A 22,365-nucleotide genomic window follows, 5' to 3' on the forward strand; every position below is an offset into this window, starting at 1 on the left:
AAAAAAAATAAAAATAACTCAAATATATTTTTTTAAATTTGATTCTAAAAATGAAAGATGTTATAAATTTTAAAGATTTTTTTTTTACAAATCTTATCAAACAAATGTTTTTAATTCTTTCTAAAATTTATAAAACTGTTTTCAGAAAACACATCTCAAAACATGGCCTTGATTTTGTTGTCCTCTTGTATCGTACTTATATATGATATAACCAGCAGCACTTTTCGAATCTAAAACGGCGATGAAGGAGCATCTCAGCACTCAATAAAAACAACTTTCCCTTCTTCACTCCGAAATTAAATAAATAAATAAATAAAAACAAAAACTAAACCCTGAAACACGCTCTTTTCGCGCCTCCTTCACTCACTCCTTCACCGGAACCCTAACCGAAATGCCAATGAGCTATTGCGTAACCCCTCTCCAGAATCTTCCACTGGTTTTCTTCTCCCATTCACCTTCAATTCGCTTTTCTTCCAAATCCTTTGCCGTCAATAATCCCGCTTCCACTACTACCTTCCGGCCATGGCTCACCCCGCTCGGAAAGTCACCGATTCGGTGTTGTCAGAGAGACCGCGACGTCTCAGCCTGCGCCGGAACCATCGCCATCCCCGCCGTCGAAAACGCCTCCAAAGTGGGTAAAAGAACCGACTTGAAGAAGATACTGATCCTGGGTGCCGGACCCATTGTGATAGGCCAAGCCTGCGAGTTCGATTACTCGGGAACTCAAGCTTGCAAGGCCCTGAAAGAAGAAGGGTACGAGGTTATTCTGATAAACTCGAACCCGGCGACGATAATGACGGATCCGGACTTGGCTGACAGGACTTACATAACGCCGATGACGCCGGAATTGGTGGAGCAGGTTCTAGAAGCGGAGCGCCCCGACGCTCTGCTTCCGACGATGGGTGGCCAGACGGCGTTGAACCTGGCGGTGGCTTTGGCGGAGAGCGGCGCTCTCGAGAAATACGGTGTGGAGCTGATTGGTGCAAAGCTTGAAGCTATAAAGAAGGCTGAGGATAGAGAGTTGTTTAAGGAGGCAATGAAGAATATTGGGATTAAAACTCCACCTTCTGGAGTTGGTACCACAATTGCTGAGTGTGTTCAAATAGCCAATGAGATTGAATTCCCTTTGATTGTTAGGCCAGCTTTCACTTTGGGTGGCACTGGTGGTGGGATTGCATATAATAGGGAAGACTTGGAGGAAATTTGCAAGGCTGGGCTTGCTGCTAGCTTGACTAATCAAGTGTTAATCGAAAAGTCTTTGTTGGGTTGGAAGGAGTATGAGCTTGAGGTTATGAGAGATTTGGCTGATAATGTGGTTATCATATGTTCCATTGAGAATATTGATCCCATGGGAGTTCATACTGGGGATTCCATCACTGTTGCTCCTGCGCAAACTTTGACGGATAAGGAGTATCAGAGACTTCGTGATTACTCAATTGCTATAATAAGAGAGATTGGGGTGGAATGTGGGGGTTCTAATGTGCAGTTTGCTGTCAATCCAAATGATGGTGAGGTGATGGTGATTGAGATGAACCCCAGGGTTTCGAGGTCTTCGGCTTTGGCATCAAAGGCAACTGGATTCCCTATAGCAAAAATGGCGGCCAAGTTGTCTGTTGGTTATTCCTTGGATCAAATCCCGAATGATATAACAAAAAAGACACCTGCTAGTTTTGAGCCCTCTATAGATTATGTGGTTACAAAGGTTAGATCATGCCATCATTTATTTTCTCCTTTGAATGGTTATAGGTTATAAGTCACTGCTCATGTCATTCCGATAATTGAGTTTATAATCTGATAAACTGACATTTATGCTATGGAGCAAGACATATCAATATTATCAGCGAGTCACTGTCAATATCTAATTTATTATATGTTTGCTAGTTTTTGTTCAAACCTGCTTTTTACCTTGTATTTACTTTTTCCATGACTATTCATGTTGCAGATTCCTCGGTTTGCTTTTGAAAAGTTTCCTGGTTCTAAGCCAATATTGACAACACAGATGAAGTCAGTTGGAGAGGCAATGGCAGTAGGGCGAACCTTCCAAGAGTCCTTTCAAAAAGCAGTACGTTCTTTAGAATATGGCTACTCTGGATGGGGTTGTGCAAAATTGAAGGAGTTGGACTATGACTGGGAGCAATTGAAGTATAGCCTCCGAGTTCCTAACCCGGATCGCATCCATGCTGTATATGCTGCAATGAAGAAAGGGATGCAAATTGATGACATTTATGAGCTGAGTTATATTGACAAGTGGTTTCTCACACAGCTCAAGGAGCTAGTTGATGTGGAAAATTTCTTGTTGTCTCATAATTTGTTTGATTTCACAAATGGCGATTTCTATGAGGTGAAGAGAAGAGGATTTAGCGATAAACAAATAGCATTTGCAACTAAATCCACTGAGAAAGAAGTTCGAGTTAGGCGACAATCTTTGGGTGTTACTCCAGCATATAAGCGAGTTGATACCTGTGCTGCAGAATTTGAAGCTAATACTCCTTACATGTACTCTTCTTATGATTTTGAGTGTGAATCGGCTCCCACTAAAAGAAAGAAGGTTTTAATTTTGGGTGGAGGACCAAATCGAATTGGTCAAGGGATTGAGTTTGACTATTGTTGTTGTCATGCGTCCTTTGCTCTTCAGGTTTGTTTTCTTCTTTTTGTATTTGTTGAGATATATAAAACCATTACTGTAGCCTCACCCAATAGCTTAAGCTTTTGGGTTGAATTGGTTCTTTACATGGTATCAGAGCCTCGTGTCCCGGGTTCGATCCTCGTCGCCCCCCACTTTCTTTCTAGTGGAATTTCTTTCTTCGCACAAGTAGATGGGCCTGTGCATTGTTCATCCTTCAAGCCCAGTGGGCTTTCGTGTGAAGGGGCGTGTTGAGATATATAAAACCATTAATGTAAGATTTGGCCAGCTAGGTTGTTTCTTGATTGTTGTGCAGTTGCTTCTTCATTTATTATATGTTGTTACCCTTGCCTATTGCATTTGCAGGAAGCAGGATATGAGACAATCATGGTGAATTCGAATCCTGAGACAGTCTCCACAGATTATGACACTAGTGATCGTCTATACTTTGAACCCTTGACCGTTGAAGATGTTTTGAACATTATTGATTTGGAAAGGCCTGATGGTATCATTGTACAGTTTGGAGGTCAAACACCATTGAAGTTATCTCTCCCCATACAACAATACCTAGATGAACACAAGCCAGTGTCTGCAAGTGGGGTTGGTCCTGTACGCATTTGGGGAACATCTCCTGATTCCATAGATATCGCTGAGGACAGAGAGAGGTTCAATGTGATGCTTCATGAACTTAAGATTGAACACCCAAAAGGAGGAATTGCTAGGAGTGAAACAGATGCACTTGCCATTGCAGCAGAAATTGGATATCCAGTTGTGGTTCGTCCTTCCTATGTTTTGGGTGGTCGTGCAATGGAGATTGTATATAGTGACGATAAACTTGTGACTTACCTTGAAAATGCTGTTGAGGTGGATCCAGAACGCCCTGTATTAGTTGACAAGTATTTATCTGATGCCTGTGAGATTGATGTTGATGCTCTGGCTGACTCATATGGCAATGTAGTCATTGGTGGGATAATGGAGCACATTGAACAGGCTGGGATACATTCCGGTGACTCTGCCTGCTCTATTCCCACGAGAACTGTTGCGTCTTCTTGCTTGGAGACAATCAGGTCATGGACTGAAAAAATGGCTAAACAACTGAATGTTTGTGGGCTCATGAATTGTCAGTATGCAATAACTCCATCGGGGGATGTATTTTTGCTCGAGGCCAACCCTCGAGCTTCTCGTACAGTCCCATTTGTATCAAAAGCAATTGGCCACCCATTGGCTAAATATGCTTCCCTTGTCATGTCTGGAAAGTCTCTTTCTGATATACAATTTACAAGAGAGGTTATTCCTAAGTATGTGTCAGTCAAAGAAGCAGTTCTTCCTTTTTCAAAGTTCCCAGGCTGTGATGTGTTTCTAAGTCCTGAGATGCGCAGTACTGGTGAGGTCATGGGTATTGACTCTATGTATAATATTGCATTTGCTAAGGCTCAAATTGCTGCCGGCCAAAAGTTACCACTTTCCGGTACTGTTTTCCTTAGCTTGAACGACTTAACCAAGCCTCACCTTGAGAAGATTGCGAAGGCTTTTACTGAGATTGGATTTCAGATTGTTGCTACTTCTGGAACAGCTAATGTTCTTAAATTAGCTAAAATCCCAGCAGAGCGAGTGCTGAAGTTGCATGAAGGGAGGCCTCATGCCGGTGACATGATAGCCAATGAAGACATTCAGCTGATGGTGGTAACCAGTTCAGATGATGCACTTGATCGGATAGATGGTCTTGCTCTGAGAAGGATGGCTTTGGATTACAAGGTCCCTATTGTGACGACAGTTAATGGAGCTCTGGCAACTGCTGAAGCAATAAAGAGCATGAAGTCCAACTCTATCAAAATGATTGCTCTTCAGGACTTCCACTGATGATGAATTTAGAAAGTGAGAATTTTTTTGCAGACAACCTCTTTCTCTGTGAATTGGTTATGTGATAGATACTAGTAAGCATCTATGTTTTTCTCTTTGTATTTGGTACCACTAATTCATACTCTTTTAAGTCTTTTTGGCTACCAAAACTTATCAATTCTCCCATCTTTTTATTTAAGATAAATTAGTAGTCATTAGACTGTATTTGGGATATTTGGCATATTTTTAGCTCATCATGATGCAGTGTATAGATAATTTCGGCTATATGTAGTCTTATACTTAAATAACTTAGCTAAAACACCTCCATTACATTTTGCAACAAGCAACTCTACAGAGAAATTAGAACTCACATGTTTTTTGTAAGATTGACTACACTGAGTCATTAATAACTATCTCAATGGTTATTTTTCTTTAGAATGAAAACTTCATACACTGTAGAACAAAATCTTCTATCATAGTGACAGTCGTTTTGTCTTGCTCCCCTTCATTACGCATATATCCACAGCTTTAACATCCTTGGTTTTGTATATTGACTGTGCTTAAACGTGGCCTGTTGCAGATTATTGTGAGCTTGTACAACTTGCTAGATTTGGGAGTGGCAGATTGGATGGGATACTTTCATTTGTAGAATAAAAGTGACCAAAAGAGATATCAAAGGTCATGTAGTCTGTGTCCTGACTCCTGATAAAGCACATGTCCTTCTGGGTAAGTTTTTGTCGTATGTTGGATTTCTACTATTTAATAATCATTTTTATGTTAAAAATCTTGCATCTCCTATTTGATGCTTCTGCTTAGCCATTTCATTTGTATGGCAATCCTAAATTAAAGACTGTGAGTATAATAATTATGTTAATTATCTGCTTGTCCTAAAAATTGTGAATGTTTGAAGTCAGTTATTTTATGGTGTAAACTTTCATCAACCTTGAAAGTTCCTTTGTAGAAAAAATAAATGCTCTGCCCAATAAATTGAGTATCATATAATAGTATAATCCAAGAGAAATACAGTTTGTGTATAAATTTACTTGTAGAGACATCACTTCCTCTGCACTATGAAGGTCGTACTATACAAGATTATTGCTGTTATATTTTAAAGGGTATTGGTTTTTGTTTTTAATTGATATATTTTTACTAATAATTACAAAAATGTTATCTTGTTTTTACTTTGATTAATCTTTGTGATTGTACATGTATTTCATCTTGAGTAGGGATTTTCAAAACTAAATCAATATAATTAAATTCGAAGGAACTGAGTTAAAAATTCAAAACAAATACATTCAGAAATAGAAAATAATAATAATTGAATTGTACTATTTTTTATATTCAATTTTTAAAATTAATCTACTTTAAACTTAATTGAATATATATATATATATATATATATATATATATATGAGATAATATTTTTTTATGAAATTTTTATATTACTAATTCTCATTTAAAGCATTCTTATTATGCCTCAAGTCATAGTTAGTTCTCTTTTTTGGGTTTATACATAATGACAGGGTTAACAATTAATTTGAGCTTATATTTAGTATTTAAATTTATATTTTGGTGTACTTGGATAAATTAGTTTAAAATTTTTATTGGTTGTATATGGAAATGAATTGGTTCGAATTTTGTATTTAATGTATTTCAATAAATTTGATTTTTCGTAATTTGATGAATTTGTATATTAAAAAAAATAAAAAACCAATCGAATACAAACCAAGTTATATAAAATCGAATTGAATCGAATATTTGAATATATATTTTAAACTAAAGTTATTAAACAACACCATAAATGAAATTGATTGGTCGACTATCGTTAAAAATGATCTAATTTAATTTGCAAATATCCGTAATTTCGAATATGCATCCATGAATTTGAACAGGTTTAAGGTTTGAGATTTTAAAGCCGAGATCATTGTTGCGGAGGGTAATCGGGCTGAAAGGGAAATGCAGAAATAAAAGGTTCAATTGATATCGTGTACATAACCTGAATAAAGTTAGCACTTGATTTGATAATTGAATAACATGTTTTTATTTAAAAAATAATAATTTTCTTATTTTAAAATAATAATAATAATGATGATGGTGTGCTTCTTACATCTCGTTCTCGTGAGGGAAAGAAAATTGTCAATAAAATCAATAACCAAAAAATAAAGCTTGACCATAATGGACAGGTCCATGTTATGGAGAGTGGAGGCATGTGCCCGTCCTTTTGAGTCTTTTAAAGTTAGTATATAATTTACCTCTTCCTGTAATGTTTTTTAAGTAAATGTGATGGCACTAACTCTTTTCATATAAAATTCACTAACTTTCGTCTCGTATAAGCGTTGGTCAAGCTATATTCCCAAATTTTCTACTCTTGCTTTCGTTACTCCCACTAGTCAAAATTTCTGAATCTGTCAATGCCGTCTATATTAATGATTCTATATTAAATTTCTCTAATTTACAAGATATCTGCGTTTTATATTAGAATTCTTTGACAAGGTGCAAATAAAAAAAACGAGTGATCGATTTCTAAATGAAAAAAGTTAACATTTTGTATCTAATAAACTAAGTTCTTCTCACGAGGGATTTCATACTTTTGGTTCTCTCTCCTCATGAACGTGGCAACCATTCTCACTTAAATGCAAGGTAGAGTTGATTACTGTTCAGCATGTATTGGAATATCATATTATCATCACAAACACAAGTATAGATTAAGCATGTTCGATTGAAAATCGAGGGGAGAAACTGACACATAAAAACGTCTCTAGGGCCAGGCTAGGTAAGAAGCATGCCGCTCCCCAATCAAATTAATCAATATCCTATGGGGAAAAGTCCTACGCATATGAGGTTTTAGCTAATATTATACGTGGCTTCTTTGTTTCCAAATAAATAAATAAATAATATATATATATATATATATATATATATATATATATATATATATATATATATGGAGCAGGATCATCTTACACCAGTGTAAGAATAATAAGTCTTACATCAAATCTTAACCATTGATTTTTTGTATCTAACGGTTAAGATTTATTAGGTCTCTCTCATTAATTAATTTTTAATTCTCAATAAATCTCAATCGTTAGATGCACAGAAATCAACGGTTAAGATTTGGTGTAAGATTTATTATTCTTACATCAGTGTAAGTTGATCCTATATATATATATATATATATATATATATATATATATATGAGTAAACACTCTTTTTAGTATCTGTCAATATCTACGAAGTCCTTTTAGTCCCTGGCAATAAAAAAGGACCAAATTAGCCCCTGAAATTACAAAAAAGGTTATGTTAGTCCTTATGTCAACTCTCAAATATGTAGAGTGACCCTTTTCTTGTACTTTCAGGGACCAATTTGGTCCTTTTTTATTGCTAGGGACTAAAAAGGACTTCATAGATATTACCAGGGACTAAAAAGGGTGTTTATTCTATATATATATATATATATATATATATATATATATATATATATATATTATATATGTGGCTTCCACACAAGTATTTTGTCAAATTTTAGTCACTAGAAGTCTAGAACTCACAGCGGTCCAAGTGCGGAACACACATGCATTTGGAGCTACTCGTCCTTATAGCTAAACGCGTGGGCCTAATTTAATGCTTCTAGAACACTAATTGTCTAATTTTTGGAAGCATAAGCTTAACTCTTTCTAATGTGACAACTTGCATTCATTATAAATTTACCATACAAGTTGTCACATTATAAATTTACCAAATTAATCAAATGATGATAGCTCAGTGGCGAACTTGCTTTGTTGTCGGTGTCTGCACGTGCACATATGAACTTTCAAATAATTTTTATTTTTTTTTACAAAAGGGATAATTAGGTAAAGCTTTTTTTGTGTCGTTAATAAAAAATACGGTTCCCACATTCGTCCCTTAAAAAAAATAGTCCTGAGGTCCTTAAGAAATTCAAAGTGGAACCATTTAGTTGAAATCGTGGTCCCTCACAAATTCATAAAGATCGACTTTAAATTTTATAAAGACCACGATACTAATTTTTTTTATTAAAGACTAAAGTGGAGACCGTATTTTTTGTTAGGGATCCAAAATGGGCTTTACTCATTAGGTAAAGGTGAAATAAAGATGAAAAAATTTCTTCTCCAGTTCTCGTACTTCTCCTCGCATCATCGACCGGCCATGTTTTTTGGGGTTTGCTTTCAGCTTTTGTGCTTTATTCTAACTTAAAAAGAGAGGGTTGATACTAGGTTTGACATTTTCAAATGAGTTAATCTTTAGAGATAAGGGCCTTCACTGTGATTTTGCTTGGCTTATGTACAGGTAGTGTTGACTTTTTTTATTCACCATTATAAATCAAACGATAATGTATGGATGTACAAGAGTATATTCTCATATTTGTTTTGGAGAATTGGTAAGATTTTTTTTGGGGGAAGGGGAGGGGTAAATGATTGGTCAAACTATTGTCTGCAGCTTGTTATGGAAGCAACTAGATTATGAGCGGGTTCATAACCTTGTATATAAAGGTTGATTTAAATTTTCTTTACAGATTTTTTTTTTCGGGGGAACCCCTAACTAAATGTGCAGACATAAACAAAACTTTCTGGGTCCGCCACTGTGGTAGCTCAATTAACATCAGAGAACTGAACAAGTGGGGATGAGAGCATGTGTTCGATTTTTCTCAGTACTGTCTTTAGGAGATGTTTAAAGCCTTAATTGCGAGACCTGCCCCAAATCGAGCTAGTGACGAAGCGATGAGCCGATTGAAATATCTTAAAAAAAAAAAAAAATTACCAAATTAATTGACTTCAAATTCTTAAATAGTCTTTTTTTTTTTTTTTAAAGTGATCTTGGTTTGCATTTATGGTCATGAATAAGCTTGCGCACCTGTGTGGAGCACTACTCAGGCCCGTGTCAATAGTCCATATTGTTGTCAACGATGGCTTTGGAAATTTTGTCAAGTGTGGAGAATGTCTTTGATCACGGTCTTCATTGCACAGCTTCCTACCGTTCAAGGTGCTCTTTGGAATTTGGATCACGGTTTAGCTTGATCAAAGACCAAACAAATGACTATGGAGTTTGCATTTATTAAGTATTCAAAGTGAAAACTAACTTTCGATTGTTTTTAATTAACAGCAATAGAGAGGATGAGAATACATTGTAATAAATGCACTCACAAATTTACTAGGACGCATGGTATAATGTGGTAGTACGACACTACGACCATTCAACGTGATTTCTATATATTCCTTTCATGGCAGAGGACAAGTGATGATGATGAATACCGAAGGGACCCCTCCTTTCAACAAGAAGTTCGAAGTGGAACTAGCAATTTTGGCTTGTTTCAGATGCAAAATTTCATTTAGTTCTTTTTTTTTTAGAGTAAACACCATTATTAGTCCCTGGCAATATCTACGAAGTCCTTTTTAGTCCCTGGCAGTAAAAAAGGACCAAATTGGTCCCTGAAATTACAAAAAAAGGGCCATGCTAGTTCTTATATCAACTCCCAAATATGTAGAGTGGCCTTTTTCTTGTACTTTCAGGGACCAATTTGGTTCTTTTTTATTGTCAGGGACTGAAAAGGACTTCGTAGATATTGTCAGGGACTAAAAAAGGTATTTACTTTTTTTTTTAAATTTAGTTAGGATATTCGCTCTAGTTGGCTAATGTATTGAACTATTGATCACATGTGAGCATACTGGGGCACGAACAGTGACCAAATGTCACTGTTCCTCAACTTTTTTACTTAAATGCCACGCCAACAGTGTTAATTATCAATATGTCAAGTGGACAACTTCGCTACTCCATGTAGCGAACTTGGTGTCCACTAGAAACGTGACACGTCAGCAAATTGAGTTCGCTACAGTGCCCAGCGAACTTATCCACGTGGCATATTGGAAATTAACACTGTTGGCGTGACATTTAGAAAAAAAAGTTAGAGAACAGTGGCATTTTGGTCACTGTTCCACTGGGGCACGATGGGAATTCATTCAAGGAGAGTGATACAAATCTTTTCTTCTTTTTAATTTCTTATTTGATGTAGTAAGAATGACACTTATATCTATTCTCAGATTTAAACATGGAGTTTGCATTTGTCATTTAACATGGCACAACAAATTTTCCTACCCACGCAATATTTTGTGGAGCTCACACTTTTTGAAAAAAAAAGAAAAAAAAATTACGGTACGCAAAACGAATCTCTATAACATTACACAATCAATTTTTCTATAACATAACTCTTATAAAACCCTTAAACATTTGCGATAAGTATGAAAACTAGAAAGAGTTTGGGTGATTTCATTCTTTCCAGGTGCTAAAGAAAATGTCACAATCAGTGCACATGTGTGCCACAAAGAATGCTTAGTGGAGCAGGACATTCAGGAATTAACATGCTCAACTTGCTATGTGTCTACACTTTCGAGTTTCGACTGCTTTACGATGAATGTGACAATGTTTATTTATGTGGGAGAGGAAAAGGTAAAAGAAGAAGAAAAAATCTCCGTTATAGTAAAAGTGTAATGGCCAAAAAACATAGATATAAATAAGGGGAATACATTTATCATATTACATGAGATAACTCTATCTCATCCATATACAAAAAGTGCATAAAATTCACTTTTTTGCTTTCTCTTTTTCTTTTTAGTGGATTTTATCCATTTTTATGTATACATGAGAAAAAATTATATGATACAACATGAAAAAAAAAAAAAAGTAGAGTGAAGTTGAAGTTGCTAATGTTCTTCTTTTCTTAAGGTCCACGCGCTAAAGACTATAGGACAGGGCTAGAGAGAGCAAATGGGAAAGAAAAAGTTACAAATTGCAAAAGTTCAACAACTTCCACCGCAAAGTTGAAAGCTCAATTTAATTATTTTTTTTCTAACTTGTGGAAAACTCGATCACTTGAAAATAAGCTAGAGGCCAAAATTAACAATACTAATTTTATTTTATTTTGATAACATTAAGGGGCGAAGCCCCACAATACTAATTTTTGAACTTATATTCAGTATGTAATTATGCATCGGAGAATAGAATATTGGAGTTGTTAACAACTGTTCAAATGCAAGAGGTAACCAATATTTAAAAAGTTAAAGTTGTTATCAATCGGTTTAGAATGTTGTGATTGAACACTTAGAAATTAGTCTATCTTTCTGTAAAGAACTTTGAGATACTCCACTTCAAAAGTTAGTTCAAAAAGTGGGATCGAGTGCCCAAGACCTTATAAAGATCACATTAGTTGCTCATACAATCAATGTGGGACTATATATCTCATCATGCCCCCTCACGCAAGAGCCCTTTGGGCTAGAAGTGTGGAATTGCACAAGTCCAATTTTTTTCACTTTAAAGTGGGGGACAGTGAGGATTGAACTTGTGACTTTATAGTCACTCAAGCTCTAATACCATGTAAAGAACCTTGGGATACACCACCCCCAAAAGCTAGCTCGAAGGGTGAGAGTCCAAGGCCTTATAAACTCCATATTAGTTACACATACAATCAATGTGGGACTATATATCTCAACACTTTCATAATTAGGGTCAAAGGTTTATTTAGGGTATGAAAAGTGTTAGTATCTTCCGCCATCCATTTTTAAAAAATAAATAAAATTAAAGCAAATGTTCAAACATAATAAAAAAGATGCATGGTAAGAAGATAAAGGAGAAAACAAAGAGGAGAAAAATTACCTAGCCTTTATTGAGAGGCGCTTTTGTGATCACTCTTAAGTTAGTACAGTAGAAAGAAATTTGAAAAACAAATTCTAAACTTTTTCATTTTGTCAAAGATCTTTACAAATTTTTTTTGACGGAATTCTGGTAAAATTTAGTTGCAAATTGAGACGAAACTTTTCGACGGAAATATATTCAGTTAAAATTTTAGATGGAATTCATTAAACAAGTAGTATTTTATGGTTGTCATTTTTCGACGGAATAATCAAACTTTCAAAAAAAAAATTATTCCATCAAAAAATTTGTAACAAAAAGAAATTCAACAGCCTAAATTCCGTCGATAATTCTGCTGAAAACTTTATTTTTGATGGAATTTTTTCCTGCAAAAAATATATTTTTCTAGTAGTGGACATGGAAGGACCAATAGTGATTTTCTATAAGGTGATTTTTTGTCTTCTAAATATGCTTCTATTTATAGGGTGGCCTTATAATAATAAGTATTTAAACAAGAGTTCTCCATTATTATTTTGTTTTTCTAACTTTATGACGCCTTCCCATTAAATCGCCTAATCTTTCTTTAAAATTTCCATTTAAATTAGTTCCTTTCTCTTCAAATTTTATCATATTTTTATCTTCCTTCAATTTTTTTTTAAAATTTAAAATTTCTTTCCTCATATTTTTGGTAGAATTATTATCGTCGTGGTGGTCACTATTATTATTATTTGAACTATTAGATTTAAAGTGGATAACGAGCATTAATCAATAATGTCACACAAAGTCCATTATGAATTGATAGACAATTTTAAGTATGAACCCGATAATTATATAATAAGTTATTCTTCATGATTTGAAAAGTTGCAATTAACTTTGCAACATAAGACTTTGATTGTGTAGTACTCTTCTTTTCTTACATGGTGTGTTCAACGAGCTGAACGGCTCACCACCAACCTTGCCCCACCTTGTGGCTTATTAGCTCTCGCGCACGCATGCAGACACAGGCATGTATAGAATTTCCTGCAAATAGACACTAATTAGTTATAGAAAAAAAGGGTCTTTGTGAATAAATGGCATAGTAATTAGGTGGTAGTTAAGACTTAAGAGGGTAGAAAGATAGCATTGTCTCAGTGGTGGCAGCAACCCCAATAACTCTTAACGCCAAAATACCGTTCGTCCGTTCCCAACTGTGCCCAAGCCTGGGCCACTTGTCACAACCACAAGACATCGAGACAACAAGTAACTTTAGTGTGCATGGACCATTGTCACTAACAGCTCCGTATGAACATGGATGTACACAACTTAATTATATACATACGGGGCTTGGTATTTTTTACATTACTATTAATTTATTATAATATTTTATTTGAGGTGAATTAAGTGCACAATTAATACGCAGGATGAAGAATTCGACATGCAATTAATGCGTACACATAATTATTAAGAGAATCTGGTAACTATAATGTGGACCATGTTATTGTTGTCTAGGTCAGTATAGACATATGCGCGAGCACACGAGAGAATGAGATTAGCAGTTCAGTTTCGTTATGGTCTATGGAATGTGTCAATGATAGTAACTAGGTACAAAGTTTAGCGCATCTTTAATTATTTCAAATTAGCATATGAAAAATTTACATGACCAGTAAACCAAATATTTGTCCAAGCTCCAAAAGAGAGTATATCTTTATTTTTTTTATTGCTTTGTCGTCTTAGGCTGCTATCAAAACAAAAGAGGATCGATGGGTGATGCGTTAATGTCTAACCTACCCTATTTGTTTTGCATGTATTAGCAATTACTGAGTCTTTAAACATGCTAATTAATTAGACTTTTTGGGCTTTTTGGATTGGAATTACTATGACTCGAGTCCAAGAAAGCAGGAGGGTGAATAGGACATGTTGCTCTGAGCTTTATTTTTTCTCACTATAATAAAAGTCGCATTACTTTTTTTTTTTTTTTTTTATATCCCCACAAACTTCGACTCTTTGATCTAGCTATGAGATTAATTCGAAGTGCGGGATGGATCAGGAATGAAGATATTTAAACCCCTCTCAAAAGTGACATGTGGGAATCGAACCAATATCATTTCCATTTTATGTACTCAGTTTCCTTGCTACCAACTGCACTACCACCATTTGATTAAAAAAGTAACATTACTATGCCTATGCAAGTTAGGCATAACACAAGGATTTTTCCCCAGAAAATACAAAAATGGCTTCCAAATGTATGAAGAACTTACTTGCGATGATTATTATTGTTTTTTTTCAATTACTAGCTAGATTAAGCTTTAAAGAAGTAAAAGGAAAACAATTAAAAAAATAAAGAAAGGAAATGAAAAAGCAGAGAACATGTGTTTAGAAAACGGTTTTTGACTTTTTTTCAAACTTTGGAAGAGTTTTCATACAATCAGCCAAGGAGGCATCACAATCCAACACCTAACGGAGAAGTGGGAAAAGACCACATCGCACACAGCCACGTTAGTTAACGAATTTCAACAGTGACATCGTTTTTCTTAGTGGTTACGCTCTTGCTACCTCATCCTTTCCTATATAAAACCCTTGGTTTTGGCTTCCAAAGCAACCTCATACCCTTATTCTCCCTTTCTGTCCCTAAAATACACAAAGAAGCAGCCAAACACAAAACAACAAAGTCATGGTAAATAGTCCAAGAAACATGAAGATAGGTGACACAAACACCCCAACTTCCTCTCCTCCATTTTCTCACTCTTGTACTTCATCATCTTCCCCTCCACAATCTCTATCTCCCCAAGTTGTTATGAGCCCTTGCGCTGCTTGCAAGATCTTGAGGCGAAGATGTGCAGAGAAATGTGTGTTGGCGCCTTATTTCCCTCCCACTGAACCTGCCAAGTTTACAACTGCACACAGAGTCTTCGGAGCCAGCAACATCATCAAGTTCTTACAGGTAGTTACATGACAAGGCTAGCTAAAAAATCTTAGTTCACTACATAATTTTTCTACATCAATAGCATGTAAATTATTTTTTGACACAATATTGGTTTGGGAGTTTCTTTTTGGATATTATTTTTTTTCTATCAATTATTCGATTAGTCCAATTCGAGTCAGGAAAGATCATATGAGCGGCAAAGCTCTTCCAACCAAATTTTGACACAACTATATTACTAAGAATTCAAACTTAAGAACATGTTAAACTTGAATAATCCCTTATCAATTGATCCACGTGCTTAATGGTTGTTTCCGGAGTTTCTCATTTTTCTTTGCTCAATCAACCAACCTTTTCCTAGCTGGACCTAATTTTAACGAATATCTTTTGGTGGGCCTATTGAGAAATCGATTTAATATTTCAAAGACTAAAAGTTGACAGGTGCGTATATTTTGTCAAACAAGTTTTCAAAAATTTTAATTTCATTAATCAAGTAATTAAATGCTTTAATCCATGTGAATATTCTAGCTTCTTATCCATATTATTAATTTACATTCCTTTTGTAGTTTTATACACCTTAAATATATATATTATGACCAATTAAAATACGTTAAATTAATGCTTATGTACTTAATTGATCAACTGATTCTTTTCCTTGATTTTCCAGGAACTTCCAGAGTCTCAACGAGCTGATGCAGTGACCAGCATGGTTTACGAGGCTAGTGCAAGAGTAAGAGACCCTGTATACGGTTGTGCAGGTGCAATTTGCCAGCTCCAGAAGCAAGTTAACGAGCTTCAAGCACAATTAGCAAAAGCACAAGGTGAGCTTGTAACAATGCAATTTCAACAAGCCAATCTCGTGGCTCTAATTTGCATGAAAATGTCAGAAACTCCACAGGAATCACAACAACAATCAGTGGACAACTTCATTTCAAGTCCTCCTCACAGCGGCGGCTATCTAAACAATATGAACTTCTTTGAGGAGAACACCAACCTTAACTCATTGTGGGAGCCGCTTTGGACATGAAAAATAAAAACTATTTATTGCATGAAGACATTTGAAAAGTGTTCCTATATGACATTCTCCTAAGGAGAATTAAGATGATCAAGGAATCAATTAGAACTAATAAATTATAAAAAGTGGCTTGGTCTAGTACCTACGACTTAGGTAGTTAGGTTAATTCCCTTTATGAGGAAGATTTTGGAGAAAATAATATTTTGGATCTAGTCTCTTTGCACAAGCAAGGCAAAGTAAATGGGTCTAAAATCATCTTTTAAAACATTAGAAGGTTTTGTAATCGGTGCAATATTTAAGAGAAAGGAGCAATGTTATGTTTTATATAGCTAGTGTTTGTGTGAGCTGATATTTTGAATGTAACACCTTTTCGGTCACCTACTATATAATCATTCAAAAAATTGATCTCTCATGAATGCTTAATTCCTTGTCAAAGTAGCTTTTGACTTTGTGGCTTTGGATTCGTTATAGTTCTATCACTACCCAATTTTCCAATTGTAGATTAAGCGTCAATTAAAAGACAAATTAATCTAGGCAACATCAAGATGGAAGACTGAACAACAACCAAGTATAGCTGACTAGGCGTCAAGATAAATGAATTATAATACATAAAACTATAAAAGTGAATTATTATGTTATATTCAGAGCGATTTGTAGCTATGATCAATCATGCACGTGCCTGTGTGTAACTGTAATCAAAACACCTTTTGTGGTTATGATGGCATGTGTCTCTCTCCCTTAAGCGCGTTTTTGGGGGGACTATGATTCAAATCATGTGCTGCTCACGTGAGTTTATCTCTAAAGCATCTCAACCATACAACGTCAATTGTCGGCAACCCTTTGATGTCCGTCTTTCTCGTCTTCATGGTCAAAAACTCATGATCTCTCACCCAACATGACATTATTTTTTCTGTGTGAAGGGAAACATATATTTGTTTATTATTGACTCAGACTCGAAGTGTAGCTTTGCATAGGGTATATGATCACATTATAATCGGGACTACTTATTCAGTACAATCCGTAGTCAACTTAGATTAGTTATCAGAAAAATTGCTATTTTTTGAAAGGCCATTTCTTTATAAACATAAGAGTATAAAGAAAATATATACTATATAGACATCGAAATTCCCAAAAGGATGATATATATCAACTGTATGTATGGAATTGGAAGGCATATATATAGGATTCTTTAATTTGAAGAAAAAAATAATTACGTTTTATGCACGGCTTTTGGTTGAAAAATAAAATTATGTTTTTTCAATTTCTTTGGCGCTAAATTACTTTTTACTATTAATTAATAATTGGTTTATGTCCTTTAAAAAGATAAACCAAAAAAATCAAAATAAATAAAAATTCTTCTTTGACTTTGTTTGCTTTTGCCATTCTTTTCATATGCAATTTGTTGATATTCTCTTACACAGTAGCTCCTCAAAATCTTTCTTGAGTCAAACCTTTTCTTTCTTTGGTTTAATTAACCCCTCAAAGTCATTGTATATAAATTCAACATAGTAAGCTCTAATTAACATCTCCATGCATGTTCCAATATAAAATTTCAATTAAATTCTAATGAAAATAAATAAATAAATAAATATATATATATAGGGATTTACATTTCTGTAGCTGTTGTACGTGCAATAATCAAATATTTGCCATATATATACTTGAAAGCATTAAATGCAGGGAATCATAACCATACAAAGAATGAAAGCATTAAATGTGGGGAATCATAACCATACAGCTGTCATTGTTGTATGTAAAACGGATGCAGAAATGATTTTACCATATATATAGGGTTTTGATTTTCTCATGCGGTAGGAGAAAATTTTCTCATGTTATAGACACATCTTATGTTGGGCCCACATCTATTAAAAAAATAAAAAGGTAAAAAAAAGTATTGCACGAAAATCGAAGGGTCACTAGTAGGAGAAAACAACTCTCCTACGACATGAGAAAATGTTTTCCCTATATATATAGGGAAATCATTGTCTCATTTTACATGAGATAACCAAGGAAGCACGGACACTTGTAAAAACAGGAAGAGTCGGGTCCGACACGCTCCGACACGGCGACACGCTCCGACACGCTCCGACACGGTGTCGGACACGCGGTTGACTTTTTTCGACACGTTGACCATTCCGACACGCGAATTTGACCGTGTCCGACACGGTCAAATGGCATTTTCGTAATTTTTTTTAATTTTTTTTTTTTAATTTTTTTTAAAAAAAATTATTTTTTTAAAAAGTTAAAATATATTAATAAAGCTTCCACCTGATCATATCAATTTTATCTTTTGTCTTTTTTCCCCTTAAGTAGATAAGATATCATCTCAGCATCATTGTTGTAAATTCCTATCACGCTCTTGTTGTATCTTCTTCTCTCTAATATGATTTGATCTCTCTATCTGATATTATATATATATCTCATCCCAGTTCTTATTTTTTTATTAAAGCTTCCATCTTTATAACATGTTAATGGGTATTATTAATTTTGTTTCATTTTTTTGTTAAATTATTAAATATTAAATGAAATATACACTATATAAATTAAAATTATTATTTAATATTAAAACGTGTCCCAACGTGTCGAAATCCATAATTTTTTAAGATTGACGTGTCGAAGTGTCGTGTCGTGTCGTGTCACGTGTCGCGTGTCGTATCGGTGCTACATAGGAGATAACTATCTCATGTTTCTATCTCATTGTCTCATTTTATTTGAGCGCCCATATATATATATATATATATATATATATATATATATATATATATATATATATATATATATAAAGGTTTTAATGTTTCTAAAGTGAATGTAGATAAGTTATCTACCTTCGCTCCCAAAACGACGTAGTCTTGGGTTGAAAGATTAAAAAATTATAATGAAAAAGACTATAATAACAGAAATACATTGATTTCTGCCTTAAAACGACGTCGTTTCGGGCTCACTGTAGATAAGTTATCTACATTCACTTTAGAAACAGCGAACCCATATATAAACTCCTTTCTTGATCAATATTTCATGTTTTTGTTAATTATGCTCGAAAATTTAATCTATGGAAGAAAAATAAAAGAAATTATTCATGTTCAATTTGCTAGAGTTTGTTATGTTTACTTGTGCAAAGGTTCATTAATGAATCAACTAAGCGCCCTCTCCATCAAGTCCCGAGTCCCTCCCCTTCGTGACCTCGTGTGCCATCGTTTCTAATTAGTTAACTCATGTTGGTCGTGTCTTCGAGATTTTGATAGCTAATTAATATTGCTTCTTTAATTTTCAACTACTGGACATGATTCAGTTGCCATATTCCAAAAAATGAGGGCCACCATTGTACCAAAAAGTATAAAGAAAGCTAGCCACTTACTCAGCACTGGCTATGCATGCAAACAGCAACGTACAGATAATAGGGCCACCAAAAGAGGTCAATGGTACTATATATTTTCCAGCATAATTAATTAATTTAATTAGCTCTATAAATATTACAGAAAGCTCTAGTAAAATGAATGATTTATGAGTTTTATAAGAGTTATGTTGTAGGAAAAGTGATTCTGTTATGTTATAGAGATTCGTTTTGCGTGCCGAAGTTTTTTTTTTATTTTTACTGCGGGTCCCACAAAATGTTGTGTGTGTAAAAAACTTTTTATGGTCATGTTAAATGATAGATGATAAACCCATGATTTATATTACAAAACAATTTCGAGCAAGTAGCCAAGTACTATATGGTGGGTTTAGATCAATCCACATCATTAGTGGCATTAGGTTGAGCTGTGTCTGAAAGACCATATACCTATCCATAAAAGAAACCCAAAGTTTGAAACCAAACTAGACGACGAAACTATAATTATTTCGTTCACACACGTACGAATCACTATCGATAAAAGATCAAAATTGGTATCCTTTCTACATTGCTGTAGGGAGGACATCAAAGAATCTAATCTGTACCAAAACGCGATCTTAATGATATTCATACACGACTTGGTGGTTGGAAGTGGGAACAAACTTCTGAATTTTTCTTGACGAAAGGTAATCACACTATGTCCATTAATTATTTATTTATATGTGGATAGACCACCAACACAATCCTTTTTCTCTTTTAATTTCTTTTCCTCTTTTCCCGTGGCATGCATCTACCCTTTTTTTTTTTTGTCATCCATTTTCGTGCAAATTGTCCAATGCCTTTAGTTTCGGACGCAGATTTATTAATGGAAAATACATCTATTATGTAACATGATGTAAGTTTCTTTTCCTACCCAAACAAATAGACGTGGGGTCCACAATTTTTTATTTTCTCTTTCCTCAACTCATTTTCTCTCTCTTCTTTTATGTTTGTGTAGGATCAAATAGTATTTTTTATGTAACATTATATAAGTATAACCCTTTATTAATCTACAAACCCACTTTTTTGCATTAATGGATGCGCAGTCTTTTGACATATCCTTTTTCATACTTTGGTCGATGATATATAAACTATAAAGTGAAACCCACGTCTCCATAACGTTGACTCACTGCCACTAGCTAGTCGTGCACTATGTGCATTATTTGTATACACATTCAAAAGACTGAATGCTTTCCCCATATATAAATCCGAACGTTGTTTTTGGGTATTTTCGACCTGCATTCTATACTATGGGCCTATTGTCTTGTCTTGTGGGATATTGGGTGAGGGAATTTATTAATTATTTGTCAGGACTCCGAAGTCAGGAGTAACATTAATTTGTTCTGGTGGGAAATCAATTGTCCATCTTTTGAATTTTGAATATTTACTTGGTTTCTGTTTTATTAAATGGGAAATGAATGAACTCAACACGTACAAAAAAATTAAACAAAATTTATCATTAGATTTTATTTTTTTTTGAGATATTTCAATCGGTTCATCGCTTCGCGATTAATCCAATTCAGGATGGGTCCTGAGATTAAGACTTTAAACCCGTCTCATATATATTTTAACCAGCCCTTTTTGTTAATTTTGTATATGAATTAATAATTGACTTGAAGAGGCAAACTAATTGTCTTTTTCGGAATCACACTCAATTTTTCAACTATAAGGTATTAATTTACATGTACATGTTTTTACATAATACTATTATATATATATATAAATATATGGGGTTTACATTTCTCCAGCTGCTGTACGTACAACAATCAAATACTTGTCATATATATACTTGAAAGCATTAAATGCAGAAAATCATAACCATACAAAGGATGAAAGCATCAAATACGTAAAGCGACTGCAGAAATAATTTTACATATATATATATATATATATATATATATTATCTTGTACTTACACCTTTTAAATAAAAAATAAGTATATGTTGAGAATGGTAGGGGAGAATCCAAAACCCTTTGCAAGAGACATCTCTATCAATGGGTCAATCAACAAATCACAATAAATAGACTAACACTACATCTCAACCTAAAACCTTAAGGCTATAGATTATGGATCTTTTGCATTTATATGATCCTCACTTGTTTCATTTCTAACCAATGTAAAATTTCTCCACTACTCACACTTTGAATATCTCTACCAGTATACAATTGATTTAAAACTTAAACTAAAAAAATTATAAGGACCATTTATACCAATACAATAATCAAACGTTTTTTACTTTTATTATTATCAGTTAATACACAAAAGCAACGTTGACAAAACCCGTAACATTATTTAGCTTTCAAATAAATAAAAAATGTTAAATGATATTTCGTAAAAAATTAATTTAAAAAGGAAAAAAAGTTTTTAATAGTTATTTATTTATTTTTAAAAATGTTACCTAATTTTTAATCATAATTGGTTATTAAATATTTATAATATTTTTTGGAATAAAAATTGTTATACTAAATAACATTATTTGAAAGAAAAATGCTAGTAAACATTTTTTAATTTTTTATCATTTTTTAATTATTAAATAAATTTTATGTGAATCTTACTAGATTATTTGGACATTTTATCAATAAAACACACATGCAAATTTGGAAAATAATATTAAAAATATAAGAAAAGAGGTATGTTATCAACATTTATGAACTTGATCAAAAGGATAGCCTTGTGCATTGTATATAAAGAATTGACAACAAATAAATAGCCAATTAAGAGAGAATTAGTTATCCATTGACATAGTTTCCCCTTTGTAATGCATGGCTCCACCACCACCAGCCAACGAGTATACGACTGTTTGATAAAGACTACTTGTGGTCATCTATCTTCTGAGTCAATGGTCCATGGAAACTAAAAGTAGGGTTTTTCTTTGAAATTGAATTTACGATTAAGGTGAGAAATTAATGATATTCTCCTCGTAGTGGTGAAACGTGCAAATCGGCACGTATGCTGATTGGTTGGCTTCGTCATATTTGTCATGT

At 34.1% G+C, this 22,365-nt stretch overlaps 2 protein-coding genes across 5 annotated transcripts; both read left to right on the plus strand.

Annotated features, from left to right (window-relative positions):
• Nucleotides 1-274: 274 nt before the first annotated feature.
• LOC133299510 (carbamoyl-phosphate synthase large chain, chloroplastic) lies at nt 275-5,366 on the plus strand. Of its 2 annotated transcripts, none has more exons than XR_009749939.1 (4): nt 275-1,702; nt 1,943-2,635; nt 2,990-4,557; nt 5,043-5,366. XR_009749939.1 is itself a non-coding variant. In XM_061498982.1 (4 exons), the coding sequence occupies exons 1-3, from the start codon at nt 392-394 to the stop codon at nt 4,481-4,483; spliced, it is 3,498 nt and encodes a 1,165-aa protein (XP_061354966.1). In that variant the 5' UTR covers nt 276-391; the 3' UTR covers nt 4,484-4,498; nt 5,043-5,366. The 2 variants fall into 2 exon arrangements, 1 of the variants encoding a protein (XP_061354966.1); XM_061498982.1 differs by having other exon boundaries at nt 276-1,702; nt 2,990-4,498.
• A 9,326-nt stretch (nt 5,367-14,692) lies between these two features.
• Nucleotides 14,693-16,386, plus strand: LOC133299507 (LOB domain-containing protein 1). 3 transcript variants are annotated; one of them, XM_061498977.1, is made up of 3 exons: nt 14,693-15,020; nt 15,667-15,820; nt 15,887-16,386. In XM_061498977.1, the coding sequence occupies exons 1-3, from the start codon at nt 14,751-14,753 to the stop codon at nt 16,024-16,026; spliced, it is 564 nt and encodes a 187-aa protein (XP_061354961.1). In that variant the 5' UTR covers nt 14,693-14,750; the 3' UTR covers nt 16,027-16,386. The 3 variants fall into 3 exon arrangements, with proteins under 3 accessions (XP_061354961.1, XP_061354962.1, XP_061354960.1); XM_061498978.1 differs by having other exon boundaries at nt 15,898-16,386; XM_061498976.1 differs by having other exon boundaries at nt 15,667-16,386.
• Nucleotides 16,387-22,365: the final 5,979 nt, after the last annotated feature.

Source organism: Gastrolobium bilobum, unplaced genomic scaffold (genome assembly GCF_033153095.1).
Source record: "Gastrolobium bilobum isolate Gb01-03AN ecotype WA unplaced genomic scaffold, APGP_CSIRO_Gbil_v1 utg12016, whole genome shotgun sequence".
NCBI classification, from domain to species: Eukaryota; Viridiplantae; Streptophyta; class Magnoliopsida; order Fabales; family Fabaceae; genus Gastrolobium; species Gastrolobium bilobum.